This window comes from Melanotaenia boesemani, chromosome 5, assembly GCF_017639745.1.
Source record: "Melanotaenia boesemani isolate fMelBoe1 chromosome 5, fMelBoe1.pri, whole genome shotgun sequence".
NCBI lineage: Eukaryota > Metazoa > Chordata > Actinopteri > Atheriniformes > Melanotaeniidae > Melanotaenia > Melanotaenia boesemani.
Window position 1 is genome coordinate 4,776,820 of NC_055686.1, and position 21,330 is coordinate 4,798,149.

The window sequence follows — 21,330 nt, forward strand, 5'->3', positions numbered from 1 at the left end:
CGAAATGGCCTGGCTGGTACCTCCTGATTCCCGTTATCCTTGTAGGCGTTCAGTCATTGGCGGTTGTGTCTGGGGGAGGGAAAAGGGGAGGGTACAGGTACAGTCTACACAGTTTTTGTTTTTTCTCTCCTTTTTATAGTAGAAATGCAGCAAGGGGTGCCATGCTAGCATTTGAACCTCCACTACTTGCAGAAAGGAGCTGCTACTTTTTATATCAGATGGCTGTTCATCCAGGTATCAATCACATACGTTGACGCCACATTGGTGCCCGCTTATTACGTCAAGGGTACCGCCATATTGGTCCTGGCAAGTAACACTGGACTCAGAAAGGACCCTGGATCTACTACAAGGTTTACTATAGTAACATTTATTATAGTACTACACCGTTTACTGTGATATTTATTATAGTACTACTGGGTTCACTATAATAACATTTATTATAGTACTACAGGGTTTACTATAATATTTATTATAGTACTACAGGGTTTACTATAATAACATTTATTATAGCACTACTGGGTTTACTATAATAGCATTTATTATTGTACTACAGCGCTTACTATATTATTTATTATAGTGCTACAGGGTTCACTATAATAATATTTATTAGAGTGCTAAAGGGTTAACTATAATAACATTTATTATAGTACTACAGGGTTAACTATAATATTTATTATAGTGCTACAGGGTTAACTATAATAACATTTATTATAGTACTGCAGGGTTTACTTTAATATTTATTATATTGCTACAGTGTTTACTATAATAACATTTATTATAGTACTACAGGGTTAACTATAATATTTATTATAGTGCTACAGGGTTAACTATAATAACATTTATTATAGTACTGCAGGGTTTACTTTAATATTTATTATATTGCTACAGTGTTTACTATAATAACATTTATTATAGTACTGCAGGGTTTACTATAATATTTATTATAGTACTACTGGGTTTACTATACTAACATTTATTATAGTGCTACAGGGTTCACTATAATAATATTTATTAGAGTGCTACAGGGTTCACTATAATAACATTTATTATAGTACTGCAGGGTTTACTTTAATATTTATTATATTGCTACAGGGTTAACTATAGTAACATTTATTATAGTACTACAGGGTTAACTATAATATTTATTATAGTGCTACAGGGTTAACTATAATAATATTTATTATAGTACTGCAGGGTTTACTTTAATATTTATTATATTGCTACAGGGTTAACTATAATAACATTTATTATAGTACTACAGGGTTAACTATAATATTTATTATAGTGCTACAGGGTTAACTATAATAATATTTATTATAGTACTGCAGGGTTTACTTTAATATTTATTATATTGCTACAGTGTTTACTATAATAACATTTATTATAGTACTGCAGGGTTTACTATAATATTTATTATAGTACTACTGGGTTTACTATACTAACATTTATTATAGTGCTACAGGGTTCACTATAATAACATTTATTATAGTACTACAGGGTTTACTATAATATTTTTTATATTGCTACAGGGTTTACTATAATAACATTTATTATAGTACTACAGGGTTTACTAAAATATTTAGTATTATACTACTACAGTACTACAGAGTTTACTATAATAATTTATTCTTATAATTTACAACTGAGGAACGCAAGGAAGTCCTATTTCTCTGACATTATTAGCAAAAATAATAAAAATAATAATGCTCGGGTCTTATTCGCTGCTGTTGACAGGTTAACAAACCCTCCTCTGTCAGTAGCACCTGAACTTTATTCCTCCAAGGCTGCAATGAGTTCACCAAACTCTTCACAGACAAAATCCAGAATATCAGACAAGCGGTTGGTTCATCAACAGCAGGTTCAACAGACGTACTGTGTCCATTGAAAACCAGTTTAAGCACCATGACACAGTTTAGTCCCATTAACAGCAAAGATCTGGGCGACATCTTATGTCAGCTGCTTGGACATTAAGCACACGGGTTTTTTTCAAAAAGGTCTCAAAGACTCTGGAGCCAGATCTGTTACAGATTGTGAACTTAAAAATATTTCAGGGGTTAAAGATCTGATTTCTCAGCAAGACCTGGAAAAACTAGTCCATGCTTCCATCTTTAGTCGGCTTGATTATTGTCAGATTCGGACAGTTTGTCATTTGTACATAGGAAATTTTGTGCAAACACACGCTTAGAATTCAAACTATAAGATAAAAAGATATTAAAACGAGTGCAGACAGAAGAACAGACAATAAAGCGGTAAAAGAGAACAGTGAATAATACATAAAATATAAACAACAACAACTCCCTCAACCTGAGAATATTGCATATTTTCCATTCTGCTGCACAGAACCCAATCACACTGGAGTACAGGGTGAAGAGTTTTGGGCTTAGGCAGCAGCCTGTCACGATCATGGGCTGTGTGTGGGTCATGTTCGTTTTCTAGTTATGGTTCTGGGTTATAGTTCTGGTTTTTGTCAGTAGTTTCTGCTTTAAGATCATGGTTTGGGTTTTTGGATTTGTCATGTTAAGTTAGTTTTTCTCTTGTGTGGTTTCTCTTTCTGCCTCGTTAGAACACCTGGTCTAATTACTCATCCACTTCACCTGTTCTCCATTACTCCCTCCATGTATAAATGTCCTGGGTTTTCAGTTACTCCTTGTCAGATCCTCGTACGTCCTCTTATGTGGTCATATGCGGTACATGTAGTTAGTTTATCCCTGTCGTGTTTGGTTCCCTGTCCTGACTTTTGAGAGAATAAACCTTATTACTTACACCGAGTTCTGTCTCCTGACTGCCTGCAATTGGGTCCTCACCTCCACCGCAGACCGTGACACAGCCCTGTGGTGAACCAGTACTGACGGGGAGCTGAGCTGAAATTTTGTCCCCTGTCCTCACAACCTGTAGGCTGTCCATAAGAACATCCAATTGCAAGTGGTGGGTGGGACCCCCAAAACAGTCAGCTTCCCTACCAGCTTGCCTGGCCGGATGCTGTTAAAGGCAGAGCTGTAGTCGAGGAAAAGCCTCCTGACATTATGTTCTTCTACAGTCCAGGGCCTCATTTATCAAACTGTGCGTAGCAAAGCAGACTACAGGTGGCGTACGAAGGGAAAAAAAGGAAATGCGGCACACAAAAACTTTCAGATTTATCAAAGCGTGCGCACACAATCCTACTCCTGTTTCTGTTTATAAATCAGAATCACCTCTACAGCCGGCGCACGTGAGGAAGCACCTTCCCACGCCCACATGGTGGCTACAAAAGGTCAGGTGGACGCCCGTAATACATATTCATCACATCATTTCCACGATGGCTCAGGAGGGAAAAGAGGGAAGAAATGTGTGGGGGTGTTTTCCTGTCTTTAATCAAGAGCGTAATTGTTTAATTTGAGAGGAAGATTTCTTGTTTTCTGAAATATCACATTGCTTTCTCTCAAAACTCTGATCTCACACTAAAGAAATTCCTTCTTTTAAAACTTGCTCTTCATGTTTAGTGTTACAGGTTGAAATCTCCAGAGCACAGACTTTGTCTCTTTCCCTCACACCCAGACACTTTCTCTGCTCTCGGATATTTTTTCCTCTCTTAGGTTGCTGAAAGAGCTGTCTGTCAAACCTCCTCCAGCCAATAGAATACAAGATAAATGATGACCAAGCAAATTGTCATGGCCTTCTTCAGGGTGCGCTTGTTTTACTTCACACAGAGACTCTAGACTAGTTAATTGCATTGTTTTTTTTGTTTGGTTTTGTTTTTTTTTCCTCTTTTCTATTAAAGTAGGCACTTTTTTGTCAGTAATATTAAAACTCATTGGGCCTCTGATAAATCTATGTGATTGGCTGCTGCCTCAACTAAGATGACTTTGTGAGAGCGCATAAAGCAGTGGTCGGCAACTGGCGGTCTGCGGGCCAATAATCTGTGGCCCACCAGATTACAAAAAACAGATTGCAAGAGTTAAGTGTCAGTGTGCAGAACCATGGTGGTGTTTATAGTTGTTAAAAGAACGGCGTGGCTTCTTTAAGAATGGTCGGGCTGGAGAGGAGAGAGAAGCACAAAGCAGAAGTCAGAGCAGTAGGGAGGGAGAAATGTTGGAGCAGAGAAAGTCGCTGTGAGAAACTGACGTTTAGCTGTGGATGTTTTACTACAAAGATGTGTCTACTTTAAAGAGAAAAAGCATAAAATGATTATAATGAGCAAATTTTGGTGGCAAAAAAACCCAAAAACAGTTAACTAGTCTGGAGTCACTGTATCAAGTAAAACAAGCGCACCCTGAAGATACGTGGTGGTCATTTATCTTGTATTCTATTGGCTGGAGGAGGTTTGACAGACAGCTCTTTCAGCAACCCAAGAGAGGAAAAAATATCCAAGAGCAGAAGTTTTGAGAGCAGAGAAAGTGTCTGGGTGTGAGAGAAAGAGACCAAGTCTGATGCAGGAGATTTTAACCTGTAACACTAAACTTGAGAAGAGGAGCAGAGTTTGGGAAGGAAGAAGATATATTTGAGAGCAAGAAGAGACCTTATGAGAGCAGAGTTTTGAGGGAGAGGAAAATGATATTTGAGCATGACAAGAAATCCTTCTGTAATAGCAAACGATTACACTCTTGATTAAAGATAGAAAAATACCCTCATAGTTTGCTGTTGGATGTGACACAGCCAGGAGGAAATTCAGCTCCTTTAAATTTCAGCCTCTGGTTCCCAGTCAGAAGTGGGTGGAGTTCTCCCTCTGGGTGGGGTGAGTCCCTGCCTTCAGTGAGGGGTTTAGTCTTGGGATCTTCATCATCTTCAGTGGTGAGGAGTGTGAAGGTGACTGTTTATTCTACCTGGGTTGTTATTACTGCATCCAAGTCAGAGTGAAGAAGCTTTCTTGTGTTTGTTAGCATGCAACCATGTTTGTGTGTTTGTGTGTTACCACTTCTTGTTTTAAAGTCTTTCCTAGTTTGTGTTCAGGGAAAAAACTCTCAGACCATCTGACATGTAGCAGCACACGAAGAGGAAGAGGAGGATTTTCCTGTCAGTCAAACTGCTGCTGGTCTGATTCCATCCAGCTGCAGAATGGAGGGAACATGTGTCCAGATGCTGCTGGGTGAGTCCATCTGCTGGATGTGTGTTGGTGTGTAAATGCTGAGAGATGATCACTGCTGCTTCCCACAGCAGAGCCGTCATTAAAGCTCCAACTGAGCTGAGTGTCATTTCTCTGCAGCTCTGATCTCACTGCTGTGCTGCACAACAAACGGAGGTTAGTAAACTTCTTCTGCTTCTGTCCAAGAAACCCTGTCTGACAGCAGAGACTGTCTGTCTTTACTGGTTCAGGTCTGACTCTGGTGGTCCAGGTCTCCTCTCTGAGACTCTCTGAGAGGATTTAATGTCACATTCATGGAAAGGATCATTGTTGTGTCATTTCATCCCTCACAGCTCGTCTGAACATCAGTCCCAGCAGATCTCAGCTGTTTGAAGGAGATTTTGTGTCTCTGATCTGTGAGGAGGACGACAGCTCTGCTGGATGGACGGTGAGGAGAAACACCACCAGACAACTGTCTGAGTGTGGAGATAGATGGAGGAAAGCATCAAATTCATCAGGTTCTTCCTGTAACATCAGCTACACCAACCCATTTGACTCTGGAGTTTACTGGTGTGAGTCCAGAGAGGGAGCAACCAGTAACAGGGTAATCAGGACTGAGTCTACAGGTCACATGACCCTCCACCATGTTACCAGGTCTGATGAAGGTCTCTACAGATGTAGCATCAGCAGTCATGGAGAGTCTCCACCCAGCTGGATCTCTGTCACAGGTGAGGAGCTTCACTCTCATTTCAACACTTATTTCATCCACAGTCACCTGACCAGGTGGGATTCTCTCTGCAGGTAACACTACAACCACAGCCCCATCCACTACTGTAGCTCCACCTGTTTCTACATCCTCCCTCCATCTTGTGTTAACTCTGCTCCTCCACCTGCTGGTGTTCTGTCTGTACTTCATCTCCACCCTCCTCATGGTGTCTTTATATCGACACAGAAACACAGGTAACACTGAACCGACCAAACAAACAATCTCTGAATTCTTCTTCTTCTGTTGATCAATAATCTACATTTTCTTTCTAACCTGCTCTGTCTGCAGGAAGTGACCTACCCGTCTCCATGGTGATGACTCCACCCACCCAGGCTGATCAGGGATTGGATGATGACTATGATGATGTCACCACAGAGCATCATTTAAACTGAGTTGAACATCTCATCTCTCTCTTCTCCTGCTGTTCTTTCACATTTAATGTTTTCAGACTTTAGAAGCCAGATGTTTGTAGAACTGAGGTCAACATCTGTGAACAGAGACGTTGTTCTGATCCATGAACACAGTCAGTATTCAGATTATTGTGTATTTGCAGCTGTATTCTCAGCAAATGTTCCAACTTGTGGTCATAAAGCTGCAACGTTAATATGATCCTTTAAGTTTCCAGAACTAAACAGCTGGTTGTGGTTTTAAGCAAAGCGTTTTATCTTGTACAGGCTCTGATAGAAAAGCTGCCAATGAAGACGGCTGCAATGTTGTTGTAAAATCAGAGTTAAACCCTGAGGTGCATGAGGGACTGGACCTAAACTCCTCCATAAATGCAGGGTTTCCCAGTCCTGGTCCTCAGGACCCACTGTCCTGCATGTTTTTGATGTTTCCTTCTTTAACACATCTGACTGAAATAAGTGGATCATTAGCAGCTTATAAAGACCTGGAGGAGCAGTTCCATGATCTGAATCAGCTGTGCTGGATTTACTAACCTCTAAAACATGCAGGGCAGTGATATGGGAATATCTAATTTGTGTCCTAAAATGCCCACCTGTATGCTATTGGGGTTATATAACTGCTTGTTTTGGAAGGTTTTATGAATTAAGGCCATTTTAGGCCAGAGGTGGAATGATATGGGAATATCTAATTTGTGTCCTAAAATGCCCACTTTCATGCTATTATATTATATAACTGCTTGTTTTGTCCCAAGTGACCACCTGCATACTGTTTTTGTTATATTATTCTGCTTGTTTTGGGAACTGTGTAACTGCCTATCTTTGGAAGGGTGAGAAAAGGGTGTCTTGTAAATATGTTTACAAGACAGGATCTCAGGACTCATCCTCGCCTGTGGGAAAGGACCGGCCATCCTCTCTCTCATGCGATGTTGTGTTTTTTCTAAATAAGTATAAAGACGGGGAAATCCCACATCTCGGTAGAGTCTGCTGCGGGTTACGTATACGAACGCCCAGCCGGGGTTTTCTAAGCCACTCTACCGGGATTGTTGGCTCTCCAGTCCGTGTCAAAGGTAGGGCAAGCTATGCTATGCTTATAAGGCTGAACCCATTGAGATGTAATGATGAGTGTCATGAGCTGCGGGGAATAAACCTGACACATTTATTCTAGCACTCTGACTTTGTGTGTTTCATCTGCCGACCACCACGAACCTCTAAAAATCACACATTACAGGCAGGGAGTCCTGAGGACCAGGACTGAGAAACACTGCATGAATGTGTTGCACACTTCAATAAGGACTCAGTGTGTTATCTTTGTGGGTTTTTATTGTGGTCGGCTGTTAGCAAGCAGACATGAGAGGTACAGGCAGCATCCACACACTGCAAACTTTACTCTAATAACACGTTACAATGGTTCCTCCTGCACTTTACATCTTCTCCTTAGCTACAGGGACATGTAGACACATTTCATCACAAACACTCACGGCTGAACTCTAGTCCAGATACGACAGATAAAAGTTAGCTTAGCTGCTAGCTTCCTCATGCTAACAACATTAACCACACTTCTGACAACTACACACCTAACAGCCGACTTTCCCACACTTTCTGGGACTCTTTTACTGTCTCATACATGTTATTGGTGAATTTTTACTTGTTAGCAAACAGACATCAGAGGTACAGTGAGCAGCATCCACACTTTTCATCAGCTGACAGCCCTGAACTGCTGGAAAGCTGTTAGCAGCAGCACTGTGTGTGACACGCCCCCCAATGGCCAAACGTAGCAACTACATGCTAACCATGCTAACTGTGTGGGACAAACAAATAAAAGGGGGATGGTTTATTATGTTTATTATTATATTTTGGTCCACATAAGAGTTTTTTTTGTAGTTATTTTAATCTTTTGAACGTCTGGAAAATGGGAAAAGAAAAGTACACAACAGCAATGAAACACAGTCAGCATCCTGTTTGTGTGTGTGTATTTGTGTTTGTGCACACACACATGCAAATGTGAATTTATGTACGTAGCTACACTCTTAGAAAAGTCTGTAAAAATAGGACCAAATGTGAAGGATTTTCCTTTTGACGGTAGTTTTATCCGTATTCTTTCATTGGTGACTTGCATCTTGGGAAAAAAGAACCTCAGTTGTGTTAAAACCATGAAGGACAGACGGCATCACAAAGGCCCGATGGACACCAGACTCTGGCTTTATGTGGATTTCTGAGACCCTGAAGCAGCCCCCCCTCACTGTAAACCTGGATTTAGATTGAATATGAACTTTTCAGTTGTGATTAATCATCATTTTATGGTATAAACAGCGTCTCATCACTAAAACAAAGAAGTTGTTTAGAAAACTTTCAACATTGTGGAGTGTGATAATAATGATTAGCAAAGATTGAAGATGCTATGTATCTGTCAGCGGGGACAATGTATCAGGAGACCTGTGTTCTGGACTCATCTGAGATTAGTTGGGCTGAGATGGCGGAGCCATGCAGACGAATATCTGCCAGATGAACCAGGAAAATGGCCAGAGAAGACATTTTACCATTTCCAGCTTAAACTAAGATCAGATTTATCAGCTTGGTCTTCTACCGTGGGAAAAGTATGCGTGAGAGCTATCCATCACGTCCACACAGGGGCCCACCAACAGGGCCCAGAATTTCCTGCTACGGCCCTGTTTGTGTCCCTTGGTCCATCTTTTTAATGTCATGTTTGACTCTTAAATAAAATGATTTCTTTCTTCTTGTTTCCAGCTTTGAGTCTCTGAAGCACAAAAGTCATTTAGTCCATAATAAGCAAAACTTTTCCAGCACACTGATAAAAATGATTTTCTCCTGTTTGTTGACATGAATCACCGTCAGTATGACTGGGTGGAAACGAATCAACGTACTTAAAAGCTGCGACTGCAAAGCATTCTGGGACGTAATAATTCCCTTACCTCTCATCAAGGATGTTCCAGAGTTTTCTTTACTGAAGGAGGCCATAAAGGAAGCGTTTCAGCTCGGTTCCTCAGTGTTTAAGCAGCCGCTACTCAGATACTTCCAGCTCATTTCTCTCACTGACAGAGTTTAAATAAAAAGACTAATGGAGGTGTATTAACCCTTTAATGCTGCAGGTAAAAACTGCTCAAAACCCTGTTGTACACAGTCTAATACTTGTCTTCTGCCCCCTGGTGGACACATTTTTTACTACAATAACTTTTACATATCACACTGTAATAAATAGAAAACATAGAAAAATATTTTAGTTAATCTTTTACATTTTGTTAAAGAGCCAAATAAAGACTTCCGATAAAAAATAAAGCTTTCTCCACATTTTATCTTGGTTGAACTTTAAAGGGTTAAACCGTTAATTAGTATAAAAAAACAGGACAAATGTCAAAGTTTCTTCTTGAATCTAGACAGAAAACATGGAGGAATGAAGTGTGAAGCCATCTCATTAAAATGTGTGCATGTGGATCTGAGCAGTGCAGCATTTAGCTGCTATTTGTCCTGAAACCAGCAGCAACCTGACTTCAATATCTGCAGCATTTCTGACTAAATTCACATGAAAAGAAATGAAGACTTTGTGAGAGCTTCTTCCAAAGAAACACTTTGTAGTAGTTGTGAACACGATGAGGGAAATAAAATCTAACTGTGGTTTTTCTGTCAGATATTGTGATTAAATGTGTTAAATTCCAGCTTCCACTCAGTGTTTCTGCAGAAATATTTGTTTTCCATCAGATTTCTACATGAGATGTGGGACAATATGTGGCTTCAGCCACCTGGAAACCAGAGAAAAATCTGCATTTTAAAGCTCTCCCATGGAGGTGAAGAATCCTCTTCTGTGCTAGGTGAACACAGAATTGGCCCCTTCCACTCGCCGTACATGTCCATCACAGAGACGCAGCTGAACAAGCTGAATCTACGTCATTGGAGGAATTTCTGAGTCGTGTTACGGCTTAAAATGGATCCAGTAATCATTGTAGGTTTTCTTAACATCAGCACGTTCTCTGAGATGTGAACTTTCAGATTATTTAGAGCGACTCTCCTCATTAAAACCGTCTTATCAGGACATTTCTGTGTTTTCTCTCATTTCTGGAGAATTATTCCGTGATGAGGTTTGAAGACGAGACTTCTGAGCTGAATGTAGCTGCTCCATGATGTTTAAATGACTTTACTTCTTGCTGCTCCTTTTTCATTCAACATCTGATTGAAGGTGTTTGATTTTAAAACGAGTTGTGATTTATTGAATGAAATAAAAAGTCTGTCTCACATGGAAGACGACAGGAAGAAGGAAGCTGTAAAACCATGAATGCTGCAGATGTGAAACCTGGACCAGGCGTCGTGTAACACGAATCCTTCTGCTTTGCTATTTGCTAATTACAACGTCTTAAACTGTGATTTAGATTTAAGAAGGATTGATCGTTTCCATCTGATCTCTCTCTGAGAAAATAGATGAGGAACAAATGTTCTTTTCTTCTCCACAAACATCATGTTTCTGCTGAAACTTTGTGGCAGAAGAAGAATGAAAGCAGTGAACTATCAATGGAGTCTGGTAGCAGCACCTGCAGCAGCTTCCTCACACTGGATCATGTTCAGTGTTTGACTCCCACTTTCTGATCACTGATCAATAAGCCAACACTGATCAATACTCACTGTGGGAGAAACCAACTAAACAAATATTCTTCTGTTTCTGCAGCGTATCATGTTTAGTTGTGAGACCTGGTTATAAATTTATATTAACTTGGCAGTTCCAGGATTTTCCACTTCATGATAGACACACACATCTTACACCACACCGTTGCTGTTCAGCTCCACACGTGATGCTACGACCTGAGTGAGAGATGCTGCTGCGCCCCTACGCTGGGCCACTTCACATAGGACTATGGCAGGCGGAAGAAAAAGTAGTTCCTGCCAACTGGGTATAATTTAGAGAAGATCCGGATATTCTAGTTACTTTCCACTGTATTCCACTTCATGATAGACTTCATTTTTACCCCAAATCAGTAAAATATCGATATTCTAACATGATAATCGATTCTAGAACATAATAAGCTGGTATCGGTGGTATCGATATTTTGGTATCGATCAGCACATCACTAGTTTTTAACCCTCTAAATGCCAGTTTGAATTATTGTATTATTTACTGCTAATTATGACAAAAACTGAATTATTCACTACATATCAGATGTTACGGTGAGGGAACATCTGGAAAGTTCCCTCTCCTCTTCCTCCAGATGTTACGGTGAGGGAACATCTGGAAAGTTCCCTCTCCTCTTCCTCCAGATGTTACGGCGAGGAAACATCTGGAAAGTTCCCTCTCCTCTTCCTCCAGATGTTACGGTGAGGGAACGTCCTCCACGATGCTGGAAAGTTTGGTCCAGAGTGAGACCTCTGTCACAGTTAACAGGATCTACGGCAGGACGCCTTCATGACACTAAGAGTCTAAAACAAACAACAACAAGATGCTGGAGTCCAAAACACACAGCTGATCAACATGTGACATCACACTGACTCCACTCTGACATCACTGATCACTACTGATCAATACTACGTCTGCAGGCTGGAACAAGTCCTCTCTTCATCCATCGTCCATCAGATCCTTCACTGATATTTTCTCTCTGATCCAAAGTCAGATTGGATCAATAATCAAAGATCAGACTGATTGATCAGCCATCAGAGGAGTCGGATCTGCTTCTGTTCCTGATGTCCTCTGATCCTGGACCTGAACTCTCCCTGCAGAGGAGACAGAAGACAGTCAGACAAGAAAACAGACAAACAAACAGACAAACAAACAAACAAACAAACAAACAAACAAACAAACAAACCTTTGACTTGGAGCTGAAATGTTTTATATCTCATGAAACCTCCTTCCCTCTTCACTCCACATCTGTACCGTCCACTGTCTCCATGTTTGGGATGATCCAGAGTCAGACTGAAGTCTCCAGTTTTCAGAGGATCTTGATTCATCTTAGTTCTGTTTCTGTAGACCTGGTCCTGGTCTTCAGGTTGATCAGAACCATTCTGGTACATGTGGACCTTCACTCCAGGTTTAGGTTCCAAGCGCCACCACTCCACTTCAGCTTCTCCAGGCAGGTCAGGTGTAGTTCTGAAGGGCAGCAGGACAGACTCCGCCCCCTCCTCCACCTCCACCTGACAGACTGAGAGAAGAAGAAAATCAGCTGATCAGCTTATTGATGAGTGATCAGAAAGTGGGATCAAACAGTGAGTGAAGATCAGATGATCCAGTGTGAAGAAGCTGCTGCAGAAGCAGATCCATGAAGAAGTGAGTGGATTTAAAGCTGCAGCTGCTCTTTCTTCTTCTTCACATCACAAACATCATGTTTGCAGAGAAGAAGAGAAACTGGATCAGTGAAGAGACTCCAGCTTCACATCAACATCACATCTGAGAAGCAGCTTTCCAGCCTCATTTCTTCCCATCAAACAGCAGCTTTGATTCTCACTGGAGTCCCACTTTGCTCCAGTTTACTGTCAAATGATGATCAATGAATCCAGATCAATCCCAGTGGAAGCTGCTGCTGACCAGACTGACCTCAGATCTGCTGCTTCCTCCAACAAACTGCATGTCTGACTGGATTTGTTCCATCAGTCCTGGTGGAAGATGGAGCATCTTTGCAGGATGAAGCAAACGTGACAAAGCTTCAGTCTCTGAGAGCAGAACCACAGCTTTCAGTCCCAAATCTCTCCTGATCCACATTCAGCCCGACTTCTGGACTTTAGGACTCCAAACTGGATTCTTCCAGATGTTCCAGCTACATCTACCCAGCTGTCTCCTCCAGATGAGCTTCCTCCAGATGTGTTGAGGAGGAAAGCTGCTGTGGTTTCTCCTGCAGCACAACGTTCAGCAGCTGTTTGTTGACTGAAACAGCAGCTCAGACTGGATCCTCAGGGACACCATGGATGCTGCTCATCAGGAAGAGTTCAGCCTCTGGAAGAAGGAAGAGGATTCTCTCTCAGCTCTTCCTGAAGCTGCTCTACATTACTGGCTGCTTCAACATCCTGGAGGAGACCTGAACCCTGGTCCTCCTTCCTCCACTAGTCTGAGCATCAGATGATTTCTGCAGCGTTTGATCTCAGAGATGTGGAGGAGAAATTCCCTCACACTCACATTTCCACTTCACACAGCTGATCTGGGTCTCCTCAGCACAGGATGCTGCAGGAAACAGTCCACTGGCAGATCCCAGACCAGCTTCCATGAAGGTTCAGGTCTCCATCTGAGACTCAGTGAGTCCATCTAACACACACTACACCGCCCAACACACACACACACACTGGTCCCAGTGATGAGCCTCCAGACGGAGGAAAACTCTCCGTCTTTATGTGGGTGTGGATCAGTTGAAGTTTCACTCAGACACGTTTGTGATGGAGCTGCTGTTTGTGTTGGTCTGATGGAAAGAAGAAGTCAGCAGCTCTGATGGTGTTTGATCCCACTGGTAGAAATGATTCCCAGCAGAACCAGTCCCTTTTGTTTAGGAAGGATCCAGTGGAAGCACTGAGAGGGACTTCCTTCCCCCGGCCCCCCACAGAACCCCTCCCAACCAAAAACAGCCTCTTTGCTTCTGGACAGCTGCGTCCTGTTTCTCTTCTCCACCATCAGGAGAAGATACTGGCAGTTCTTTCAGCAGAGAAGCTTCTAGATGCTTCAGATGATCTAACAGATGAAAGTCAAACAGCTTCAATGAACACACACGTTTCAAAGCAGCTCAGATCAGAGCTGGAAGAAGCTCCTCTGAACACAAACACATGTTCAACACGGACCTTCTTCTTCTGTCTGGAAGCTTCCTGTCAAACACAACGTCCACTACTGGGAAGCAGCATACAGGAAGTCCTGATCATGTGACTCCTTCAGCAGGAAGAACAGAGGAAACTTCAGCCTCTGCTTCCAGACGGACTCGTCATTAAAAGACAGAAGGTCTTTGTAGAAGCACCTGAGCTTCCTCATCCCTTCATGGAAACTCTCACACTGGGAAAAAAGAGCAAATTCTCTGGAACTTTTCCTGGAAAACTAAACACATGATGTCATCAGTCAGTGATGATGAAGCCACATGATGAAGGTGTCCTCATGTTTTGGAGTCCTCAACCTAAATGACACATTTTAGAGTAAATGGATGAAGAATGTTGAAGTGATGGTGGAAAAGTTCTTCCAGTCTGAATCTGGACTTTCACTCCAGTTCAAACTTTCCCCTAAAGAGGAGCTCTGAGACGTCTTTGAACATGGAAGAACAATCCAGATGAAAGCAGAGCAGCAACATCCCATAATCAGTGTGTGTTGGTGTTGCTAGGTGTGGACCAATCAGGATGCTGTGTGAACAAACATCAGTGTGTTGAGGAGCAGTTCAGTTTGCTTGTGTGGGATCTTCAGCAGCAGAGGACTTCTTCTTCTTCTTCTTCTTCTTCTCTGGTTTTTATGGATTAAATCATTTAACCCTAAAACACCCCCTCTCCCTCCATCCCTCCATCCCCTTGCTGTTTGCTTTGAAGGCGGTGATATGCTTCGCTGGTTGCTCATGTGCCTCCAAAGCCTCTATCCCCATCGTTCCCAGTTTGATGTTCTTCTTGCACCGAGCTTCGAATGGGTTCTCCACCGGTGTCAACCAGGCCGAGAACGATCCTTTGTCCAGCCATGTAATATTACATTTACACTTTCCCATTTTACTCACCGAACCCACTAAATCCTCAAGTTACTGTCTGCTAGCTTTCTTTCACACGAAAATAAAGGCTTCGTGTGTGTCGGGCTAAATGTTCCCCAATCATTTCTCCCTGCAAAGTCAGCAATAATTGGTTCCTAATTTCAATATAATGGTCGGGTTGGAACGAGAGGAAATTACTTCACTTCCGTCACTTTGCAGTTCAGACATTTCCCGACACATTTTAACTCAACACAGCGTTACAACTTTAGACCGACATGATTTAAGACCTACCGTATAACATTTAAGGTCAAACTGTCTAATTTAAGGACTTTTAAGGTATTAAATGCACATGCTGCATAGTCATGTGCAGGTGCTGCAGCAGGAGCAGAGACCTGATCTGAGCTGCTGACACTTCTGAATAGTTGATTTAAGCTCATAGTAATTAGTGGAGACGCTCATGATCATATAAATCTCCTCTTCTTGCTTCATATAGCTGAGCTCTTACTTCTGTCATGCTGTCTGGCTGTTCTCCATCACTTCAGGTTCCTCCACCCCTGCTCCGCTTTTTACTAATATTCAGGCTGTGACAATAAAAGCAAAGATAAAAGCAAAAAGCAACAGAGTGAAAAACAGCTTTTATCCCAGAGCTGTCTCATCCCTGAACTCTGCTTCCATGAAGTACTGAGTCATTTGGCTGAAATAGAGCCTGTGCAATAATTCTTGCTGTCCGTCAAATGTTAAATGTATTTTAATTATTTCATTTCATCATTATTTTATCGGGAGTGTGTTTTTATCTTAACATGAAAGCTGCTTCCTCAGGTTGGTTGCATCCTGTGCAACGACAATAAAGTGGATTCTGGTTCTGGTTCTAAGTTTAGACTTTGATGGTTTCTGTGGCAAACGAGACGACAATTGTTGCTTCACACTTTGTTTCCTAAAAGCTTCTTTGATTAGAATTAGCTAATTTTATTTAAGCTCTAAACTTCTAAAGGGAATGAATGAAGTTTAAATGTAGCGTCAGAATTACCGCTGGTGTTCTAGTATTAAAATAAAAAGAGTATTTTTTATTTGTACAGGGGCCAGTGTGATCTGTACAAAGATGGGGACTCCAGTCTGGAACTGAAAAAAAGAAAAGAACTTCCAAACCCAGCTGACAGCACCACAGAATTCCCAGCAGCCCTTAAAGACTTTTGTCATGAATTCAGAGCAACCAGGCCTGAAATCCGTCATCTGTCAGCCGTGAGAACGTCAGCTGCAGATTTCCAGAAACCTGCTGCAAAGACTGTGGGACTGGCCAGGTGTGAACAGCTCAACTAGAATGCAGATGGAAACGCAGCGTACAGAGTTCCAGTCACTGAACTCTGGGATGGACTGAAAAGACAAAGTCATCTGGTCTAAGATGAATCTGTCCACTTCCTGACCAGACTCACAAAGCTTTCTGATCCATATGGAGGCATCCAGCATCCCGCAGACCTGGACAACTACTGGGACACATTGAAAGCAGCTCTGCTGATATTTCTGGATGGACTTCTGTCCAAAGTGTCAGCAGCAGTTAAAAGAAACTGTGTCCTCTCCGGTCCTGTCCAGACTGGCTGAATTAAGGAGACCTGACCTTCATGGACACAACCAACTGCCCTAAAGTCAGATCCAGGACAGCTAGACACACATAAAGCCCACCTCCCCACGCTCCAACCCCCTCCATACGTCATCACAGGACTGTGGTGCTGAAGAGGCTTTTAGCTGCTCGAATTAAAGTAGAATTTGACTTTTACACACTCACAAAGAAAGCAGGAGGTTTTCTGCATATTTGGGATGTTCAGAATTCACTGTGTTCAGGTTGTGAGGATTCTTTGTTTCTCCATTTCTGACTTTTATCTTAAATGTTTTAAATAGATGAGAATGGACATGTTGGAATAAAAGTCCATGTTAAAATAAAAAATCTCCATTTTTCCTACATTTTCACTTTTCTTTACAAGATAATTGTAATTTTTATTTTAATTGTTAAATTTTATAATTATATAATATTATAATTATAATGATATAACTGATTGAGCATGATATTTCATGTTCTCTGGTTGTGCTTTAAGGTTCTTATTTTATGTCCTGGACTTTGAAGACCAGTTAAATAAAGATCTCATATTTGAACTGGTCCTGGTTCCTGTGCGGTCCTAAGGTCCAATCAAACAAGAACTCTACGAGCAGCGTTGTGAGACTGCAGCTAAATGCTGAACTCATTCAATCACATTTACTCTCAAACACACACATTTCACTTTCACCTTCTAAACACACTCTGATCAGTATTGATCACAACTGATCAGCTGATTGGAAAAATACTCAAACATCAGATTTAATCCACTGACCTCTGACTGTGAGCAGAACTTTTTTCTCCATCAGGATGTTTCCCTCCCTGCTGTAGACTCTGCAGGTGAAGGTGTCACTGTCTCCATCTGTGGGGTGTTTCAGAGTCAGACTGAGGTTTCTAGATTGTAGAGGGTTTCTCTCCATCACTGTTCTGGCTCTGTAGAACTGGTCCTGTTCTTCAGGCTGGTCAGAACCGTTCTTATACACATGGACCGTCCTGTGGTCATTATCCCTCCACTCCACTTTAGCGTCTCCAGGCAGGTGAACTATGGTTCTGCAGGGCAGCAGGACAGACTCCGCCTCTGACTCCGCCTCCACCTGGTAGACTGAGAGAAACAAACACCATCAGCTGTACAGACAGCAGCAGCAGCTCTGATGGTCACATGACCGTCTCATCCTGGTCTCTGGGTCTCATGCTGGTGGAGGACTCTCAGTGTTCAGACAGAAGAAGTTCCAGCAGTTTCTTTGAGGACGTGGATCAACCAGGTGACCTGAGCTCACCTGACGTCCGTCACACGTCTGACAGAAACCAGTGAAACCAGTTTGTGATGAAGACCTGTTTTCTTCTTCAGGACATTTGGAGCAGCTACCAAAGAAGAAGTCAGAAGCTGAGGAGGAAGCAATCAGATGAATGGATGAGTGAGGAGAGAGTGGAGTAGATAAAGATCAGAGAGCTGAGAACTCTCCACTCCTTAAACAGACGCTGGCTGATCCTCCACAGTCTTCATGTCTGACACACATCAGCTCAGAAACATGAAGATCTGATGAGTCTTCTCTGATCTGAACCATCTGAAGCTGAACTCCACCACGACTGAGCTCAGCTCCAGGAGGAACATGTACTGAAGCTGCTGCATCCAGCTGTTTACCACCACAGAAGAAGAACAGCTGCTCCACATGGAGACTCTGTGTGAGATAAATGCAGTGAAGCTTCAACTCTGTTTGGTAAAGTCATGATGTGGAGCTGCTTTACTGGTGAAGGACTCAGTCTGAAGGAGCTTTCCTGACTTCTGGAACAAAACCTGAACTTTCTCTTCACATTTCTGTCTCAGCTTCTGGAACAAATCTGACTGTCAGAGAACCACAAGAAGAGGGGAGGAGCCAAGATGGCGTCATGTTAAGACATACGTTTTATGTGTCGTAAAATTCATCTGCATTTTTATATTTTTTTACCGCTACACACCTGATAAAATCCTAAAACATTTATGTACAGATAAAGAACTAAATCCTGTGAAGACACTAAACAAACTCTAGACCCTTTTTGTCCCCCAGCTAACTAGCTCTGTTGGGGAAGCTAAAGAACACATAAGTTCACATGTCCAACAGCGGGAAAAAAAAGAAGACAACCAAAACTCTGAAGACTCCAAACAACCACGTATATTCTGAGGTGAGTGATAAATGTAGCTGCATAAACATGGAAGAAGAGGAAGACATAACCCTGAAGCCTCTCCCAGACACATCGTTAAACAGCCCGCCTCCCAAGAACAGTAACAGCATGGATCCCTCCTTGCTGGAACTACAAAGAAATATTATCAGCACCATCAGAATCAATGAACAGGCAGACAAACAAGAAGGTTTGATCAGCAGCAACATGGAGACAATTTAAGTACTTAAAAACCACTAGAATATGTTCACAATGAAAACAATGACATCAAAATAAGCAAAGACGTCCTAGAAAAAAATGACATTAAACAACAAGAAGACAAAGCTGATCTAGCTAACGGCTAGCTGAAGCTGAACGCTAGAAAAGAAGGTGGTGTCTTAGTTTTTATGGCTTAGAGATTCCCAACCCTGGTCCTCAAGGCACACTATCCTGCAGGTTTTAGATGTCTCCCTGCTACGACACACCTGAATCAAATTTATGGCTCATTAGCAGAACCATTTAATTGGAATCAGGTGTGTTGCAGCAGGGACACATTTAAGACCTGCAGGATAGTGGGCTTTGGGGACCAGGATTGGGAATCGCTGGCTTAGAAGAGGAAGAGGACGAAGATATAAAACAGAAAGTGTCCACAATCTGCCAAAATGTTGCTCCAGAACATGGAGAACAGGCGATGGAGGGAATTGATGTTGCACACCGGCTGGGTAAAAGAGACGGCAACAACCAAAAACCAGGTGCAGCTTTAGTTTTATTCACCCTCAGATCTGTCAGAGACTTTACAAACTTTACTTTGATGAAGACCTAACAGAAACAGAGACAGAGGCTGGAGCTGCTATATGGCCAGCTGTGGAGAAGCTCGTAAAGACGGTCACAGGGCGGACTTCATCGGACCAAGAGCTTTGGTCAACGGGAAGGAAATCACCATGAAGACTTGATCTGGGACAGCACTCGTCCACAAGACCATCATCTCTGCTGACATCATTTCTAAATGAAACCATAAACTGGAAACGACCTGCAACCAGCATCACTCCTCCTCCTCATCTCATCTACTCAGCTCCACACACTCCATCTACTGATAAGAGACCACAACATGAAGAGAATCTGCTTCACCAGAACCTCCAACCCCATCCATTCACCCCTACCGACTCCACCTACAGGTAATAACAATAAAACACAGTCTGAGGACGTCCAGCATCACCAGCACCACTGACGACATAATAAGAACCAAACATGAGATGTGTGGAAAACTTGCAGGTTCAGGGACTTCAGATTGATGTTTTCTTAAACAGGTAATGAGTTCTCTTTAAAAACTTTCCCTCTGGATCCGTTCATGATGTGTTCTGTTAAAACAATCCAGGCTTAGAAGTTAAACTTGTTTCATAAGTGATGGATGTTGGTAACACATAGCGGTGTTTTACACAACACTGACTCTTCACAGGTTCACAGGTATAAAAGCTGTTAGGAGCCGTTCCAGCTGTTCTCACACATGTGATGATTTAAAGCTGCTTTCTATTAATACACAACAAAGTAAAGAGAAGAGCTTTCTTCTTGTTTTGTAGGGAAATCAAAGCAGATATCATCTTTTTACAAGAAGTCGTTCTTGTGCAGATGACATGAAGTTGTGGAAAACTCAGAGGGGCAGTGACACCTGGTGGTCACATGGCCCAGACCACTCAGCTGGGGTCGCCCTCCTCAGAGACAAATAGAAGAATCTAAAAGACTCAGATGGCCGTTGGCTGATTGTAACTATTGAAATATCTGACCAAGAGTTTATACTGGGAAATGTCTACGGTTATAACTCTTCCACATCTCACTCATTAATGCTGGAAGAATGAGAGGAAACGACCACAGCTCTCATACAGAAATTCCCTTTGGCTAAAATCCTTCTAGGAGGCCATTCCAGTCTGGTCTGGTCTAAGTCCTGCGACCGATCCCCACCTCAAACCACAAATCCTGAAAATAAACTAGTTCATTTCTGCAGCTGCATGCAACTTTTGGATGTTTGGAGGCACCAGAACAAAACAAACATACAGTTTACTTGGACAAACAAAAGTTTTACATCACATCAAGGACTGATTGTTGATCTCAGCAGAACTTGAGCCCCACGTCTGTGAAGAGAAACCTCCCCTTCTATCATGACCCATCACACCATGATAACACTAAACTTTTTATTCTAGAGAAGGGAAGGAATAAAGAAATGTGGGCTGTTGGAAGTGAAACAACTCTCTTCTTCATGATAACGAGCTGATCTGGAACACGGACAGTCTTATTAAAAAGTTCTGGCAGATGGTTTAGGAAGCAGAGAAGATGGAAAACACCGGAAACTTCTAAAATCTAAAATATGAAAACCAGCCATTTCCTGTGGGAAGAAAAAGCTTGGGTGAGAAATCAACCAATGAATTACAGACATATCTGAGCTTCCCTCTGCTCAGAACCTGAACCATGAAGTCCACATTCTCACGCTGCAAAAGTTCCAGCAGGAACTGGATTATGTTCCTGCAGAGAGGGCTGAAGGAGCTTTCATTCACTCTGGGAAGAATGGTTGGAGGAAGGAGAGAAATACTAAATGTGTTTTTAGTTTAGAAAGAAGGAATGCTGAAGTAAACAGTAGAACCAAACTGAAAATAAACGACACAATCTGCAAAGACAATAAGCTCAAAAACAAATACATAACAGACTTTTATGCTAAACTTTATCAACCTTCTACCAAAACTAACATTTTAGAAACAATTAAAGAACCAAAAACAGCAGAAATGATG

General features: G+C 42.0%; 2 protein-coding genes across 2 annotated transcripts in view; one reads left to right on the forward strand and one right to left on the reverse strand.

Annotated features, from left to right (window-relative positions):
• The window catches only part of LOC121640415, a 601,409-nt gene that overhangs the window by 386,427 nt on the left and 193,652 nt on the right, over window positions 1-21,330 (forward strand). The window lies entirely within an intron of this gene.
• LOC121640441 overlaps window positions 11,685-21,330 on the reverse strand; it is a 292,781-nt gene continuing 283,135 nt past the window's right edge. Inside the window, exons 8-10 of the mRNA XM_041986196.1 lie at window positions 17,193-17,519; window positions 12,010-12,342; window positions 11,685-11,917 (exon numbers count right to left, since the gene is read on the reverse strand). Coding sequence (XP_041842130.1) covers window positions 11,838-11,917; window positions 12,010-12,342; window positions 17,193-17,519 — 740 coding nt within the window. The 3' untranslated portion in view covers window positions 11,685-11,837. The remainder of the gene's footprint in view (window positions 11,918-12,009; window positions 12,343-17,192; window positions 17,520-21,330) is intronic.